The sequence below is a fragment of the Ursus maritimus genome, unplaced genomic scaffold, assembly GCF_017311325.1.
Source record: "Ursus maritimus isolate PB19 unplaced genomic scaffold, ASM1731132v1 scaffold_4, whole genome shotgun sequence".
NCBI classification, from domain to species: Eukaryota; Metazoa; Chordata; class Mammalia; order Carnivora; family Ursidae; genus Ursus; species Ursus maritimus.
Genome location: NW_024426552.1, coordinates 64,429,170 through 64,446,466, shown reverse-complemented (window position 1 = coordinate 64,446,466; position 17,297 = coordinate 64,429,170). Strand labels below are relative to the sequence as shown.

At 35.1% G+C, this 17,297-nt stretch overlaps 1 protein-coding gene across 1 annotated transcript in view; it reads right to left on the bottom strand.

Annotated features, from left to right (window-relative positions):
- Positions 1 to 7,677: 7,677 nt before the first annotated feature.
- Positions 7,678 to 17,297, bottom strand: part of EAF2 (ELL associated factor 2) — a 64,087-nt gene continuing 54,467 nt past the window's right edge. The window contains exon 6 of the mRNA XM_008708178.2: positions 7,678 to 8,102. Within this exon, the coding sequence (XP_008706400.1) occupies positions 8,056 to 8,102 (47 nt within the window). The 3' untranslated portion in view covers positions 7,678 to 8,055. The remainder of the gene's footprint in view (positions 8,103 to 17,297) is intronic.

Sequence of the window (17,297 nt, the reverse complement as noted above, 5' to 3'; positions counted from 1 at the left end):
AGTTGGGACGGCTGCCAGCCTACTGTAAAAATGGGCACTGGGAGTGGACTAGGTTTAACCCTCTGTGTGTCAGGTTTTAGCAGCTGCCTGGCCCAAAGCAAAGCACAAAGCTATAGGAAAAGAAAGGGTTGGATCCCAGAGACTAGTTCAAAATAATTAAGTAAAATGTTGAGCATGAGGAAGTAAGAGTAACACATCACAAGATGGGGCAAGACAATGTTGGAGAATTGCAAAAGAGTACAAAATAGCTAAGAATACAACGCCTCAAGTATAGATTTAAAAACTGATTTCAGGGGAAAAAAACCTGATTTCATGGTCACAGGAGCTGCCATTCATTGAACACCTGTTATGGCCAACAATAATATATATGTATTACATATATATTATAAATATCGTATCTATCTACCTATCTATATTCTAATTCTTAGCACAATCCCCGTTTTATAGGAACTAATATCCTAAGAGGTTGAGTAATTTGTCCAAAGTCATGTGACCAGCAAGTGGCAGGTCTGGAATTTTAACTGCCATGATTGATGGGAGATTTGTATCAGTAATGCCTATGGTCATTATTCAGGAATGGAGGGTATGGAAATGGGAATGTAGGAATATAAGGGAATTGAAATGCGTTGAAGAGGGAAAGTCATCACAAAATTGAATTTGCAAAGATAGAAAAGATGTTGATTTTGGTTTTCAACAAAATAAAGTTCAATTAGAAATATCCTATAAACAGTTGAAGAGGTGGAGCTAAAGAAAATGAGAGAAAAGGTTTGGTTATGTACATTTGGGAATCATTCTTCTTTGCTAAATTCATTCCTTGTGCTTTCATCACTTCAAGATGAATCCATCATTTCATTAATAAGTAAAATTCAATTTGAGCAAAAATTATGAACTAGTTACTTTCTTTTTTAGAAAAATATTTTATTTACTGAGAGAGAAAGAGGGAGAGAGATCATGCACATGAGCAGGGGGGAGGGTCGGAGGGAGAGAGAATGTCAAGAAGACTCCATGCTAAGCATGGAGCCCTATGTGGGGCTTGAACTCATGACCCTGAGATCATCACCTGAGCCAAAATCAAGAGTTGGATGCATCACCACCCAGGTGCCCCATGAACTAGTTACTTTCTAGGTACTATTGCAGACACAATTTTCCTCAATACTTAGTAGATGAGCTCCCAAATGACTCTAGAATATAATATTTAGCCCTTTATCAGAGGAGGAACAAGAACAATATGATGATGATAGATGCATTTTATACAGTAAGGTAATGGGGTAAAAGAAGAACAGAAGAGTTGATACCTTTCCAGTTGTCAGTGAAAAGAAAAAGGAAAAGAAAGGCCAGAGAGCTATAAGAAAAATGAGGGTTAAACCAACAAGGAGATCAGAAAACAGGAGAATTAATTATTTTATTTGAGAATATGGGAGAGAACCTATAACGTTATGCCTTGAAAAATTCTTAAATTACCTATTTGAGTAATTTGTTGATGAATAAACCCAGAACAGACTTTGTTCTACTTCAGACTTTGACCATGTCTTCTCACTCCTCATCACCCCTCTCTCCCACCAGCCTTTAGCCAAAGAAGAATCCAGCTCCATTTCTGACTGCCATTAATGATTAAGCTGTAGTTATTCTTTCAAAAGAAGGTATTATTCCTTCTGACTTAGTGTGGTTATAACTTTAAATGCAAAGCAAATAAACAGTCATGATTTACTAGTCAAGTTAACCTTGAGATGCCTTGAAGATCTAATTATATCACCGGCTCCCCCTGCTCTGGCCTATACCTCTAGAATAGCATTTGACCTGGCAGAGCACCTACAGATACAATGCACCTGTGGATGCAATGCACCAATTCATTGATGCTTAAAGGTACCCCAAATACCAAACTCTAGAGTATTGGCATTGGTACTCTGATACTCCTTTTTAAAATGAAATTCTTCTTTTGATTATGGCCATATAATGCTAGCATTCATAGAATCAAATAATATCAGAGATGGAAGGAATCCTCATCTTGTCCTATGTAAACTAAATTTCCCTGATGGTGAGAGTGATGTAGGGCAATTCATTCACATATATATTTATTCATTCATATATATAATGTTTATATATATTCCAGAACAATTCATATATATACATATATATATGTATGTATCTATATATGTATGCATATGTACACACACGTATACACACACAGATATTTGCAGGCCTTTTTCTTGAAAATTCTTATTCGATAGATTTAAATAGGGATCCAAGAGCTTCTGTTTTTAAGAAGCACACCTGGTGATTCTTATGACAGGAATTTAGGGAACACTGGTTTGAAATCCCTCTCCTAGTCTAGCTTACAGAATATTACAGGAGAGCTCAGAAGGAACAGAGCAAGAACTCTAGCCTCTGTGGCCTATTCTAGAGTTCTTGCTATCATATATCAAGCTGTCTCTTATACCCTATCACTTTGCTAAGTTGAAATCAGAAGAATAAAAGGGAAGAAATCAAAGAGAAAAGCAACTCCTGGGTAGAAATGAGCACAAAGTCTTCAGAGACAAAAGAGGTAATAAAAGTGGAAGAATCTAAGATATCAGTGATAAGAGTAAAAAATATTTATGACCTCAGTGAGTATGTCAGCAGAGTGATATTTTGCACTCATATTCAGAAAGGAGACTGAAGCTCTAAAATGATAGATACTAATATAGTCAGAGAGAAGTAAGATAAGAAATTAAAAGAAAACATGTTGAACAAGGTGTATGAATATAGAATCAGCACACAAGGGGCATCTGCCTTTGGCTCAGATTGTGATCCCAGAATCCTGGAATCGAGCCCCGCATTGGGCTCCTTGCTCAGCAGGAAGCCTGCTTCTCCCTTTCCCTCTGCCCCTCTGCCCGCTTGTGCTCTCTCTCTCTCAAGTAAATAAATAAAATATTTTTTAAAAAAAGCACACAAAAATAAATTGTATTTAAATATCAGCAAAAACAAATAGAAAAGGGAATTTTAAAAGTGATACCAGCAATAATTGCATAAAAATACCTAGGAAAAAAACCTAATAAAAGATGTCTAAGACCTCAATGTTAAACACTATAAAATATCATTGAAAGAAATGAAAGAAAATCTAAATCAGTGAAGAGACATACCATGCTCATGATTTAGAAATTTCATATTATAAAGATGTCAATATTCCAAATCAACCTGTTGTTTCAATACAGAATCCCAATAGGTTTTGTGAGTGTAGAAAATGACAAGTTGATTTTTAAAATTCATATGGGAATGCAAAAAGTGAAGAATAGCAAAGGCAATCTTGAAGAACAATAGTGGAAGACTTGCACTACCCAATATAAGACCTATTATAAAACTATTGTAATTATAACAGAGTGGAATCAACACAATAGTAAGGCAACAAATGGAACAAAACGGACTTCAGAAGACATACACATGTATGTATGTATGTCATCATTAATGACATCATTAATGACAAAATTGACACTGCAGTACAGTGGGGGAAATGATGGTGTTTTCAATAAATAAATACCATCTGGATATCCACATGGGAAAAAAATAATTTTAGCCCTTAACACCATATGTAAAAAACAATTCTATATAGATTATGGATCTGTTTTTAAAAAAATAAAGCTTTTAGAGGAAAACATCTTTGTGTTCTCTGTGAAGTATGCCAAGATTTTTCAAATAAGACATAAAATATGGTTACCATAAAAGAAAAACAATTGATATTTTGGACTATCTTGGATATTGACTATTTGGATTATAAAATTATTATAAATTTATAATATAAAATTAAGAACTTTCATTCACCAAAATACACGTTAAGAGTGAAAAGACAACTCACAGAGTGGGAGAAAATATTCATATTACATATATCTGTCAAACTGTTTGTGTCCAGATTATATAAACAACTCCAAAAAATCAGTAACAAAAGGATGCATATCCAGGTTGTTTAGTTTCCTATTATAAATGAAACTGTCATAATAACCTTGTATATAAGTCAAATATATCTGAAGGATAAATATCTAGAAGTGAGATTGCTAAGGTAAAAGTATGTTTTTATAATTTTTAGAACTGCCTATTCATTTCCTTTGCTCATTTTCTTAGTGAGTTGTTTCTTCCCTTCTTGTAGGTTTATAAAATCTATATTATTGATATTAATGCTGTCATTGTCTTCATTGCAAATATTTTTCTCTATTGACTTTGTATTTGGACTTTTAAAATTAAATATAACTTAAAATGCACAAATCTTAAGTGTAAAGCTCCATTTTCTATATTTGTGTAACACACAACCATCACCCAGATAAGATGAAAAATATATATGTATTTCTAGGATCTCAGTGCTGAAAGCCCTTCAGAAAATAATACTTACTGCTTCCCTTCTGTCTCCCAAACTGTCCTCCCCCAAGGTAATCACTTTTCTGGCTTCTATCACCAGAGATCTATTTTGTTTGTTTTGAATTTCATATAAATGGAATAATACTGTTTGTATTATTTGTGTTTGATTTTTTTGCTCAACATTACGTCTGTGAGACTCATCTATTTTGTTGTCTGTAACAAGATTTCTTTTTCCTGTTGTTCAGTAGAATTGACTATGCAAATATGACACAATTTATCTCCCCATTCTTTTGTCGATGGACATTTGGGTTGTTTCCAGTTTTAGGGTTGTTTATTGTCAACTCGGTTTAAGGTAGGAACCGTTTCCAGGAATCATCTTCTCTGGTTGGGTCTAGGCCAGAAAAACTTGAATGAGATTTAGAAGTGGCAGTGAAGCAGTGTGTATTACTTGGAGCAAAGACTGTACACCTTGAACCACTAAGGCTTTGTTGTTTGCTGATGGATCTGTGTGTGTAGGGGAGTGCGTTCAAAGTTCAGGTTGTTTTCAAGTCTTCCCAGATTTTACTTTTTATCAGGCCATTTTCACTGTCCTGTGCATAAGCATATAGCCCCAGGGTTAGCGAGGAGTGTATGAATAGCTTGTGGCATCTCTGGTCCCTGCTCTGCCTGTGCATAGCCTCAGCTAGAATGCCATCTCCCCAACAAGGATTGCAATCTTAGGCTACCAGGGCTAAGCTCTTCACTCTTCTCCACTGGCCAGAATCTAAGAGGTCACTTCCATGTAAAATGTTGAGGGACATGACTGTCACCTAACCTTCAAATTGAGTGAGTCTCTTTCATGAAGGCAGGGTAGGAGAGCTATCAACCTTTTTAGAATATATTTTTATGATATTTTTTCCATTCTTGAGTTCCTAATTTTGCCTCATCTCTTTTTTTTTATTTAATGATTTTTTATTATATTATGTTAGTCACCATACAGTACATCCCCGGTTTCCGATGTAAAGTTCGATGATTCATTAGCTGTGTATAACACCCAGTGCACCATGCAATACGTGCCCTCCTTACTACCCATCACCAGTCTATCCCATTCCCCCACCCCCTCCCCTCTGAGGCCCTCAGTTTGTTTCTCATAGTCCATAGTCTCTCATGTTTCATTCCCCCTTCTGATTACCCCCCCTTTCTTTATCCCTTTCTTCCGCTACCGATCATCCTAGTTCTTATGTTCCATAGATGAGAGAAATCATATGATAATTGTCTTTCTCTGCTTGACTTCTAATTTTGCCTCATCTCTTAATAAATTGGAAATTACTAAAGTAATTATTATAGGAATGATATGTGAAGGATATAATTCCTGATTTCTGACAGGTCTAAGAATGTCTTCTTACCAAACTATGGATAACATTTAATGTATACACTATAGGTCACACTCATATCCTTGTGCAGATGCAGCTTTCCTAACTTCAGTGCATTAGTGTAGTGTTACAGAATGGTTCAAACCCATTGATTTTTGCTCCTTTGTGGCCAACTTACTTTTCCTACTTGCAAGCATATATCATCATTATTTTCATCAAACCATTCAGAACAGGTAAAGTAAAATGATATAGTGCTTATGTCAACTAACCTTATTATAGTAATCATTCCATAATATATATGTGTGTCAAATCATCACACTGTACATCTTAAATATATGCAATGTTATATGTCAATTACATTTCAATAAAGATGGGAGAAAAGGTATTTGCTCGGCATCATGTCAGGATCATCAGATGATTCTGGCAGAGAACCTCATATCTTGTAATCTTGTAATCCCTGCATTTCAGTGTCTGAAAAAATATCAAATGAGGGATACAGAGGCATGGGAGATATTATTTCATTCCTCTCTAAACCACTTATACTCATCCTTAAAGGGCAGAGAGAATGATACTCTAGGTATTCAGACCATAAAAAAGACATGTCTTTAAGAACATGTTTCATTTATGGGGGAAATATTAAGAGGGAGAAAGGATGAGCTGTTTTGACTGCAAGAGGTATAGTTTGAGAACATAATGTTATGTAGCTGGCATTATCAGCTCAGACCACCATGTGCTCATTTCTGGTACAGCAATCACTAATCAAAGAAATCTTAGCATAATAAGTTTCAGTAAAAAACATTATAATTTGTATTACTATGTTAAAATGATAAGCATGTTTTACTAGCTACTTTAAATATTTGCGTTTGTTTTAATTAAGTAATAAATGACATAGTTGTGGTTCTCAGATAACTATTAATGAATAAAATAGATATAAAAATGAAGATAAAAATAGATTAACTGAAGGTAGGCCACAGAAAGGAAGGGAGAGAGAGAGAGAAGAAAGTAAGAGAGATTAAAAACAAAATTTAAAGATTAAAAAAAACCCAAAACTACAGAAATTCCTATGGTAAAAGGCAATTATGACAAAATTTTTTTATTCAACTTCAACTGCCAAAACTTGAAAGCAACCAAAATTCTTTCGGTAGGTTAGAGAGTAAGTTTGGTACATCCAAACAATGTAATATTATTCACTGACAAAAATGAATGAGCTATCAAGCCATGAAAAAGACACGGAGGAAGCTTAAGTGCTTAAGTGAAAGAAGCCAGTCTGAAAAGGCAGCACACTGTATGATTCTAACTATGTGACATGCCGTAAAAGGCAAAACTAAGGAGACGGCAAAAGATCAGTGGCTGCCAGCAGTTGGGGGTGGGGGAAGGAGGAATAAATGAGTAGGCAGAGCACAGGATTTTCAGGGCAGGGAAACTATTCTGTATGATACTATAATGGTGACTACATATCATTATACATTTGTTGAAACCCAATACAAAGAGCAAACTCTAATGCAAATATGGACTTTAGGTGATGACGTGTCAATGTAAGATTCATCAGTTGTAAAAATGTACCACTCTGGTGTAGATGTTTATAGTGGATGAGGTTGTGTGTGGAGGGGAACAGGGAGAATATGAGAATTCTCTGTACTTTCTGCTCAATTTTGCTATGAACTGAAAACTGCTCTAAAAAGTGAAGTTAAAAAAAAACGTAAAAAAGAAAAAAAGAACTTGCTGCTGGTCAGTGGCTCTCAACCATAATCATTTTCTCCAAACTCAAAAATACTGTAGATGTTAATACTAATTATTAATCTACTTAACACAATTAATTAAACTTATTTTTTTCTCAAAAGCAAAATTTTTAAATGACAAAAAATATTATGAGATACAACAACATTTTCATTAAAATGATTATTTGGCTTTACTTTTATCCTAAATTATAGCTTAATTTTGTCAAGAATTAAAGTACTCTCAACTGAAATTTAAGGACTACCAGATATAAAATGCTCAGAGATATAATTAAAACCATGGGCATTTATTATAAATCAATTGTTTTGACATTTCACAATTGAGAAACAGCAGTGTTTTAAAACAGAGCATTGAACTTGAACTCTACAACACCTGATTTGCCACTTGTTAACTAACAGCATGTGGGCAAGTTACCTAACCTCTGTTTTCTCATCTCTAGAACCTAATAAATGGAAAGCACATGAAAATGCTACTACTTAAAAAAGTTCAAAAATATAACATTGACTGTAAATTCTGAAACAAATTTACTTTCTTTTATCATCAAAAGTTAAGATACATTTTCTTCAGTATCAGGAATCTTTATTCTAAATATAAAATAAATTATCACATCTTACAAACTTTATATTTATAGCTGAATGTTTCTTCAATCATCACTGTCACTTCCTGATTCACTCAGCTGCAAATCATTTCCTAAAATAAAAAAATATCAAAACTGTAGTAATTAAGTATTTAATATTTTCATATTCAATATATTTATATTTGGATAACATAAATATCATGTAAAATATAACACCAAGGGTGATCCAGTTTAGCCAGCATTTTATCATTAATAATTAGACTGCTTATCTTATAATTTAGTCACATCATTAGTAATTCCAAAAATTAATACTGCTTGTAAAGAAAACATACACCATCAATCTTCAGCATAGTTTTAGTATCACCAGGCATCTTTTTTAGTCTTCTTTCACATACCAACACCGCCTTCCTTTGTTACTCCCACTGATTTAAGTCAGGTAATGAGAAAAAATGTGGTTTAGAAGATCAACCTAAACCATTTTGAAAAGTGAAAAAAATGTTATGCAATTTTGTACTTAAAATTCAGTCAAAATATTAAATAGTATATGTTAAGAGTAACTCATCATTGGTTCTGTTTGTAATTCAATGATGTGCTTACAGCAATGGAACTTACATTCCAGTGGGGGAGACAGACTATAAACGAACAAATATATAATACTATGCCAAGTAGGGATAAATACTATGAAAAATTAAGATGGGCATGAGAAGACTGGTGAGAAGTGCTATTTTAGATAGGATAGTTGATAAGGACTTCTTAAAGGGTGACATTGAACAGAGATCCAACTATAGAGAGAAAGTCATAATAATGTGGATGGAGGGCAGATACTGTCAGGCTCAGGAAACAGCAAATACAAATGCCCCCAGGCAGATGCGTGCTTGCTGCGTTCTCTGACTGCAAGAAGGCCCTGCGGCTGGAATGGAATGAATGAGGAAGATATGATAGGAAATGAGGTCAGAAAGATATCCAGATATTCAGAAGACTGGTTTCCAGGTTATGATAAAAACTTTGGATTTTGTCAGAAATGTAATGGGAATTCATCAGAAAATTTTAAGCAAGCAACTGACTTGAAATGTTTAACAGTGAATATGCTATAATATACTACAATTGTACTGCAGCTTCTCACATAAGAAATAATACAGGCTTTGACTCAGGTGGACGTGGTGCTAAGCAGTCGGGTTTATAATATAAAGACAGAACCCTACAGGACTATCAAAAGTTCTAGATATGGGGCATGAGAGAAAGAGAAAAGTGAAGAAAGACCGCCAGTGTTACTGATCTAAACAACTGGATGGTGGTATTATTTACTGAGATAAGAAATGTCAGGGGAACAAGATTGTGTGAGAAAAATCACAAGTTCAATTTTCAACATGACACATTTGAGATACATAGAAATATTCACGTAAATATGTTACAGGCATTGGATATATAAGTCTGGAGCTCCAGGTAAAAGTGACTCTTGGAAATAAAGATTTGGGAGTCGCCAACTGCAGAGGTTTATTTGAAGATATGGGATTGGATAATATCATTTGAGTAGTAAATTCAATGGCTAAAAACATTCTCATATTTTTACGCTACTCCAAAATCAACAAAAATCTGGCATAATTTGAAGCTAATACCCAATTTAAGAGGAGTAGTTTCTAGGCCATAAATAAGTTGTTGTAAGAGAGCTCAGTCTACTGCATGAACTCCAGAACTATCACATTATTTGATAAAGAAATCTACTAAAGCTTCTTTTGTGTATCTGATTCCCATGACCATTTTATACTTTTCAAGGATTAAGTTTCCATTTATTACACAACTATTCTATGGCATAAGAATGTTCAACTTGATATGATACCCATAATGAGTTTCTTAGGTTAAATCCATATGTCCCAAGTTCCACTTTTGTTAATAGACTTCATGTTGTACAGGTTATATGCACAGTATTACCATGCTGATGAAATGTTCGGTTGATTTTGAAGGTATCAGATTAGCCTGTGAACGTGACATGCTGGTTAAGGAAATACATTTCCAATCAAAATGGTAATTGTGACTTGGAAAAAAGAGTTTACCCATAGCAAATGTACTCAGACTCCTAAGCCAATGATTCTCAATGAGAAAAATACTGTTCCCTCAGAGAGGTTACAGAAATTTATGTGAAGTGTTGCTTGTCCAGATGATTTACAGATTGCTAGCGTCATTTAGTGGGAGGGGAATTTAGGAATGGTAAATGTCTTACAATTCAGGGACCAGTCTTTCACAATAAAGAACTCTACTACATTCTGCAAAGCTTTTGAAAATCCAGTGGTATATTCATGTACTTGGAAGACCTGTTTGTAACTGTAAGGCTGGAACATAATTTCAGTTTTATGAACTAAAGTATTCTTTTACACAGACTTAAAATTCACTGAAATTTACGAGGATGGAACTATCATGTAAACTGAAAGAAGACTTTACTTTGTTTTTTTCCAGAACTTTACAAAGATTTTCTTTACTTGTTTTGGAAAACATATTAGTGACATCAATGCTTTTCCAATCCCTATTTCAACAAATTAAATAAAAAGAAAAATTGTTGACATTATGAGTGGTATGTTGTCTTGTTTTTCTTAATTCTAAATTGATTTATTAAAGATTTCAAGCTATACTACAAAGCTGTAGTAATCAAAACAGTATGGTACTGGCACAAAAATAGAGATATATAGGCATATAGATCAATGGAACAGAACAGATGGCCCAGAAATAAACCCTGGTCAATTAATCTATAAAAAAGGAGGCAAGAATGTATAATAGATAGTGCTGGAAAGATTGGACAAATATATGCAAGAGAATGAAATTGGACCACTGTCTAACATCATATACAAAAATAAACTCAAAATGGATTAAGGGCTAAATGTGAGACCTAAAACCATACAAATCCTAGAAGAGAGCATAGGCAGTAATTTTTTTTGACATCAACCACTGCAACATTTTTCTAGATATGTCTCCTAGGACAAGGGAAACAAAAGCAAAAATAAACTATTGGGACTACATCACAATAAAAAGCTTTTGCACAGTGAAGTACCCATTAACAAAACAAAAAGAAAACCTACTGAATGGGGGAAGATACTTGCAAATGATATATTCAGTAATGGGTAAATATCTAAAATATATAAAGAATTTATATGACTCATTACCCAAAACCAAACAATCAGATTAAAAGATGGGTAGAACCAGTAAAGGCAGGAACTGCTTACACCAAACACTGCTTCCCTGTACTTGGCAAGTGCATATTTCCTGAGGCAGGACTGATGCTGGACCAGCACAGTGGACCTCTCCCCCAGAAGACCAGCACAGGCAGCACCCTGCATGCACCAAGTCTACTCATTATACAGTGCTTCAAAGCATCATCTTCAGTTCCAATGGGAATAGGACCAGGCTGTATTTTTTTTTTCTTCTTCTCTCTCCCCCACCCCTTTGGAATCAGGCTTATAGTTTTTTGTCTGTTAATTTGTTTTTTCATTTCCTTTTCTCTTTTTCTGGATTAGGCTTCTTTTTTCACTTTTCTTGTTCTTTCTTTTTTCCCCCCTTTCTTTTTCTTTGGAATCAGCCTTATAGTTTCTTGATTGTTTGTTTGGGTTTTTGTTGTTGTTATTGTTTCTTTTACTTTTCTCTCTCTCTCTCTTTTTTTTTTTTTTTTTTTTGGATCAGGATTTCTTTTTATTTTTTTTCCTATTTCTTTTTTTCCAGGCTTATTTTAACAAACGAAGCATATCCAGTTAAAGGTCCAAACAATACCCACTGTGGGCAAGGAGGAACCCTGCAGAGGGCTGACCTGTGGGAAAGAGCAGCCAAAACGCAAAAGCAGAGTGCACACAGCATGCACTAGAAACACTTCCTGAAATGCCAGGCCTTGGACAGTGTATGACTCTTTTTAAATATAGCATTACTCTCAGGTGCAGGAAAACATAACAAACTTTTATAACATGCAAAAGACAGAAACTTAGCCAAAATGAAAAGATGGAGGAATTCTCCCCAAAAGAAAGGTCAGGAAGAAATCACAGCCAGGGACTTGCTCAAAGCACATATAAACAATATGTCTGAACAAGAATTTAAGTCAACAGCTATAAGATTGACTGGATTTGAAAAAAGCAGAGAAGACACCAAAGAGACCCTTGCTGCACAGATAAAAGGACCTAAGACTCGTCGGGCTGAAATTAAAAATGCTATAACTGAGATACAAAACAGGCTGGATATAATCACAATGAGGATGAAAGAAATAGGAATGAATAGGTGATATAGAAGATAAAATTAAGGAAGTAACAAACCTGAAAAAAAGAGGAAAACAAAACTATTAGATTACAAAGAAAGACTTAGGGAGCTCAGTGATTCCGTAAAGTGAAAAAAATATCTGTATCATAGGAGTCCTGGAAAAAGAAGAGTGGGAAAAAGGGGCAGAAAGTTTATTTGAACACATTATAGCTGAGAACTTAACCAATCTGGGAGAAGGAAAAAGGCATTCTAATCCAAGAGACACAAGAACTTGCTTCAAAAATCAACAAAAACAGGTCAACACCGTGACATATCATAGTGAAACTTGCAAAATACAAAGATAAAGAGAGAATTCTGAAAGCAGATCAGAAGAAAAAGTCCTTAGCCTACAAAGGTAAACACATAAGATTAGCCGCAGACCTGTCCAGGCCACAAGGACTGGCATGATATATTCAATGTGCTAAATGGGAACAATATGCAGCTGGGAATACTTTATCCAGCAAGGCTGTCATTCAGAATAGAAGGAGAGATAAAGAGTTTCCAAGACAAGCAAAAACTAAAGGAGTTTGTGAACACTAAATCAGCTCTGCAAGAAATATGAAGGGGGACCCTTTGAGCAGGAAAGTGAGACCAAAAGCAACAAAGACTAGAAAGGAACAGAGACAATCTATGGGAATAGCAACTTTATGGGTAATACAATGGCATTAAACTCATCTTTCAATAGTTACTCTGAATGTAAATGGACTAAATGCTCCAATTAAAAAACACAGAGAAGCAGAATGGACTAAAAAAAAAAAAGACCCATAGATAATGCTGCTCACAAGAGACTCATTTTAGACCCAAAGACACCTCCAGATTGAAAGTGAGGGGATGGAGAACCATTCATCATGCTAATGGACAGCAAAAGAAAGCTGGAGTAGCCATACTTATATCAGACAAACTAGATTTTAAGCCAAAGATTGTAATAAGAGATGAAGTAGGGCACCATATCATAATAAAGGGGTCTATCCATCAAGAAGATTTAATGATTGTAAATATTTATGTCCCTAACTTGGGAGCAGCCAAAAATATAAACCAATTAATAACAAACCTAAGGAAACTCATTGATAATAACACAAAATAGTAGGGGACTTTAACATCCCACTCACAGCAATGGACAGATCATGTAAGCTGAAGATAACAAGGAGACAAGGGCTTTGAATGACAAACTGGATCAGATGGATTTAACAGTTATATTCAGAGCATTTCATCCTGAAGCAGCGAATACATATTCTTTTTGAGTACACATGGAACATTCTCCAGAATAGATCACATAGTGGGTCACAAAACAGGCCTCAAACAGTACAAAAAGATTGAGATCATACTATGCAAATTTTCAGACCACAATGCTATGAAACTTGAAGTCAATCAAAAGAAAAAATGTGGAAAGACCACAAATACATGGAGGTTAAAAACACCCTACTAAAGAATGAAGAGATGAAATTTAAAAAGAATTAATGGGATAGACTAGTGATGGGTAGTAAGGAAGGCACGTATTGCATGGTGCACTGGGTGTTATACGCAACTAATGTATCATCGAACTTTACATCAGAAACCAGGGATGTACTGTATGGTGACTAACATAATATAATTAAAAAACATTAAAAAAAAGAATTAAAAAAATACATGGAAGCAAATGAAAATGAAAACAGTACAAAATCTTTGGGATGCAGGAAAGGTAATCCTAAGAGGGAAGTACATAGCAATATAGGCCTTTCTCAAGAAGCGAGAAAAGTCTCAAATACACAACCTAATCTTATACCTAAAGGAGTTGGAAAAAGAACAGCAAATGAAGCCTAAATCCAGTGGGAGAAGGGACATAATAAAGATCAGAGCAGAAATAAATGATATAGAAACCAAAAATACAGTGAACTAGGAGCTGGTTCTTTGAAAGAATTAACAAAATTGATATCCCTCTTAGCCAGACTTATCAAAAGAAAAGAGAAAGGATCCAAATAAATAAAATCATGAATGGAAGAGGAGAGATCACAACCGATACCAAAGAAATACAGACAACTATTAAGAGAATATTATGAGCAATTGTATGCCAATTTGAATTAGGCAATCAGGAAGAAATGGATAAATTCCTAGAAACATATAAACTACCGAAACTGAAGCAGGAAGAAATAGAAAATTTGAACAGAACTATAACCAGCTAAGAAATTGAATCAGTAATCAAAATCTCCCAACGAACAAGAGTCCCGGGCCAGATGGCTTCCCAGGGGAATTCCATCAAATATTTAAATAATTAATACTATTCTTATTAAACTATTCTAAAAATAGAAATGGAAGGAAAACTTCCAGACTCATTCTATGAGGCCAGCATTACCTTGATTCCAAAACCAGACAAAGACCCCACTACAAAGGAGAATTATAGACCAATATCCCTGATAAACATGGATGCAAAAATTCTCAACAACTAGCTAATCAAATCCAACAGCACATTAAAAGAACTATTCACCATGATCAAGTGGGATTTATTCCTGGTCTGCAGGGGTAGTTCAATATCTGCAAATCAATCATCATAATACACCACATTAATAAAAGAAAGGATAAAAACCATATGATCCTCTCAATAGATGGAGAAAAAGCATTTGACAAAGTATGTCACCCTCTCTTGATAAAAACCCTGAAGAAAGTAGGGATAGAAGGAACATACCTTAACATCATAAAGGCCATATATGAAAGACCTACGGCTAAAATCATGCTCAATGGGGAAAAACTGAGAGCTTTTCCCCTAAGGTCAGGAAAAAGACAGGGATGGCCACTCTCACCACTGTTGTTCAACATAGTCCTAGAAGTCCTAGCCTCAGCAGTCAGACAACAAAAAGAAATAAAAGGCATCCAAATCAGCAAGGAAGAAGTCAAACTTTCACTTTTCACAGACAATATGATACTCTATGTAGAAAACCCAAAAGACTCCACCAAAAAAATGCTGGAACTGATACAGGAATTCAGCAAAGTTACAGGATATAAAATCAACACACGGAAGTCTGTTGCATTTCTATACACCAATAATTAAGCAGCAGAAAGAGAAATCAAGGAATCAATCCTATTTACAATTGCGCCAAAAACCATAAGATACTTAGGAATAAACCTAATCAAAGAGGTAAAATATCTGTACTCTGGAAACTACAGAACAGTTACAAAAGAAATTGAGGAAGACACAAAGAAATGGAAAAACATTCCATGCTCATGGATTGGAAGAACAAATATTGTTAAAATGTCTATACTTCCAAAGCAATCTACACATTCAATGCAATCCCTATCAAAACAACATTAGCATTTTTCACAGAGCTAGAACAGACAATTCTAAAATTTGTGTGGAACCAGAAAAGACCCTGAATAGCTAAAGTAATGTTGAAAAAGAAGAGCTTGTTTCCCTCTCTCCTTTTTTTCTTTTCCCCCTTCCCATATGTTTATCTGTTTTCTTTCTTAAATTCCACATATGAGTGAGATCACACGGTATTTGTCTTTAAACAAGCCATAAGTGACTCTTAATGACAGAAAACAAACAGGGTTGATGGAGGGAGGTGGGCAGGGCATGGGCTAGATGGGTGATGGGTATTAAAGAGGGCACTTGTGATGAGCACTGAGCATTGCATGTAATTGATGAATCACTGAATTCTACTCCTGAAACCAATATTGCACTATATGTTAACTGACAAAATTTAAATTGAAAACAAGGTAGAAAAAGAAGAGCAAAGTGGGAGACATCACAATTCTGGACTTGAAGCCGTATTACAAAGCTGTAATCATCAAAACAGTATGGTACTGGCACAAGATCAATGGAACACAGTAGTGAACCCAGAAATGGACCCACAACTATCTGGTCAACTAATTTTTGACAAAGCAGGAAAGAATATCCAAAGGAAAAAAAAGACATTCTTCTTAAATGGTGCTGGGAAAATTGGACAGCCACATGTAGAAGAATGAAACTGGGCCACTTTCTTACACCATACACAAAAATAAATTCTAAAGGGATGAAAGACCTAAATGTGAGACAGGAATCCATCAAAATCCTAGAGAAGAACACAGGCAGCAACCTCTTTGACCTCAGCTGCAGCAACTTCTTACTAGACACATGTCCAGAAGCAAGGGAAGCAAAAGCAAAAATGAACTACTGGGACTTCATCCAGATAAAAGCTTCTGCACAGCAAAGGAAAACCAAAAGGCAGTCTATGAAATGGAAGAAGATACATGCAAATGATATACTGGATAAAAGCTAGTATCCAAAATCTATAAAGAACTTATAAAACTCAACACCTAAAAAATAAAAAAATCCAGTTAAGAAATGGGCAGAAGACATGAACAGACATTTCTCCAAAGAAGACACATAAATGGCTAAAAGACACATGAAAAAATGCTCAACACTCATCATCAGGGACATACAAATCAAAACCACAATGAGATACCACCTCACACTAGTCAGAATGGCTAAATTTAACAACTCAGGAAACAACAGATGTTGGCAAGGATGTGGTGAAAGGGGAACCCTCTTACATTGTTGGTGGGAATGCAAACTGATGTAGCCACTCTGGAAAACAGTATGGAGGTTCCTCAGAAAGTCAAAAAAAGAACTACCCTATGACCCAGCAATTGCACTACTAGGTATTTACCCAAAGGATACAAAAATAGTGATTTGAAGGGGCACATGCACCTCAATGTTTACAGCAGAACTATCCACAATAGCCAAAACATGGAAAGAGCCCAAATGTCCATCAACTGATGAGTGGATAAAGATGTGGTATATATACACAATGGAATATTACTCAGCCACCAAAAAGAATGAAATCTTGCCATTTGCAATGAGTTGGATGGAGCTGGAGTGTATTATGCTTTGCCAAATAAGCCAGTCAGAGAAAGACATGATTTCATTCACATGTGGAATTTAAGAAACAAAACAGATGAACATAGGGGAAAAGAAGGAAAAATAAAGTAAGATAAAGACAGAGAGGGAAGCAAACCATAAGAGACTCTTACATATAAGGAACAAACTGAAGTTTGCTGGAGGGGAGGTGGGTGCAGGGATGGGGTAATTG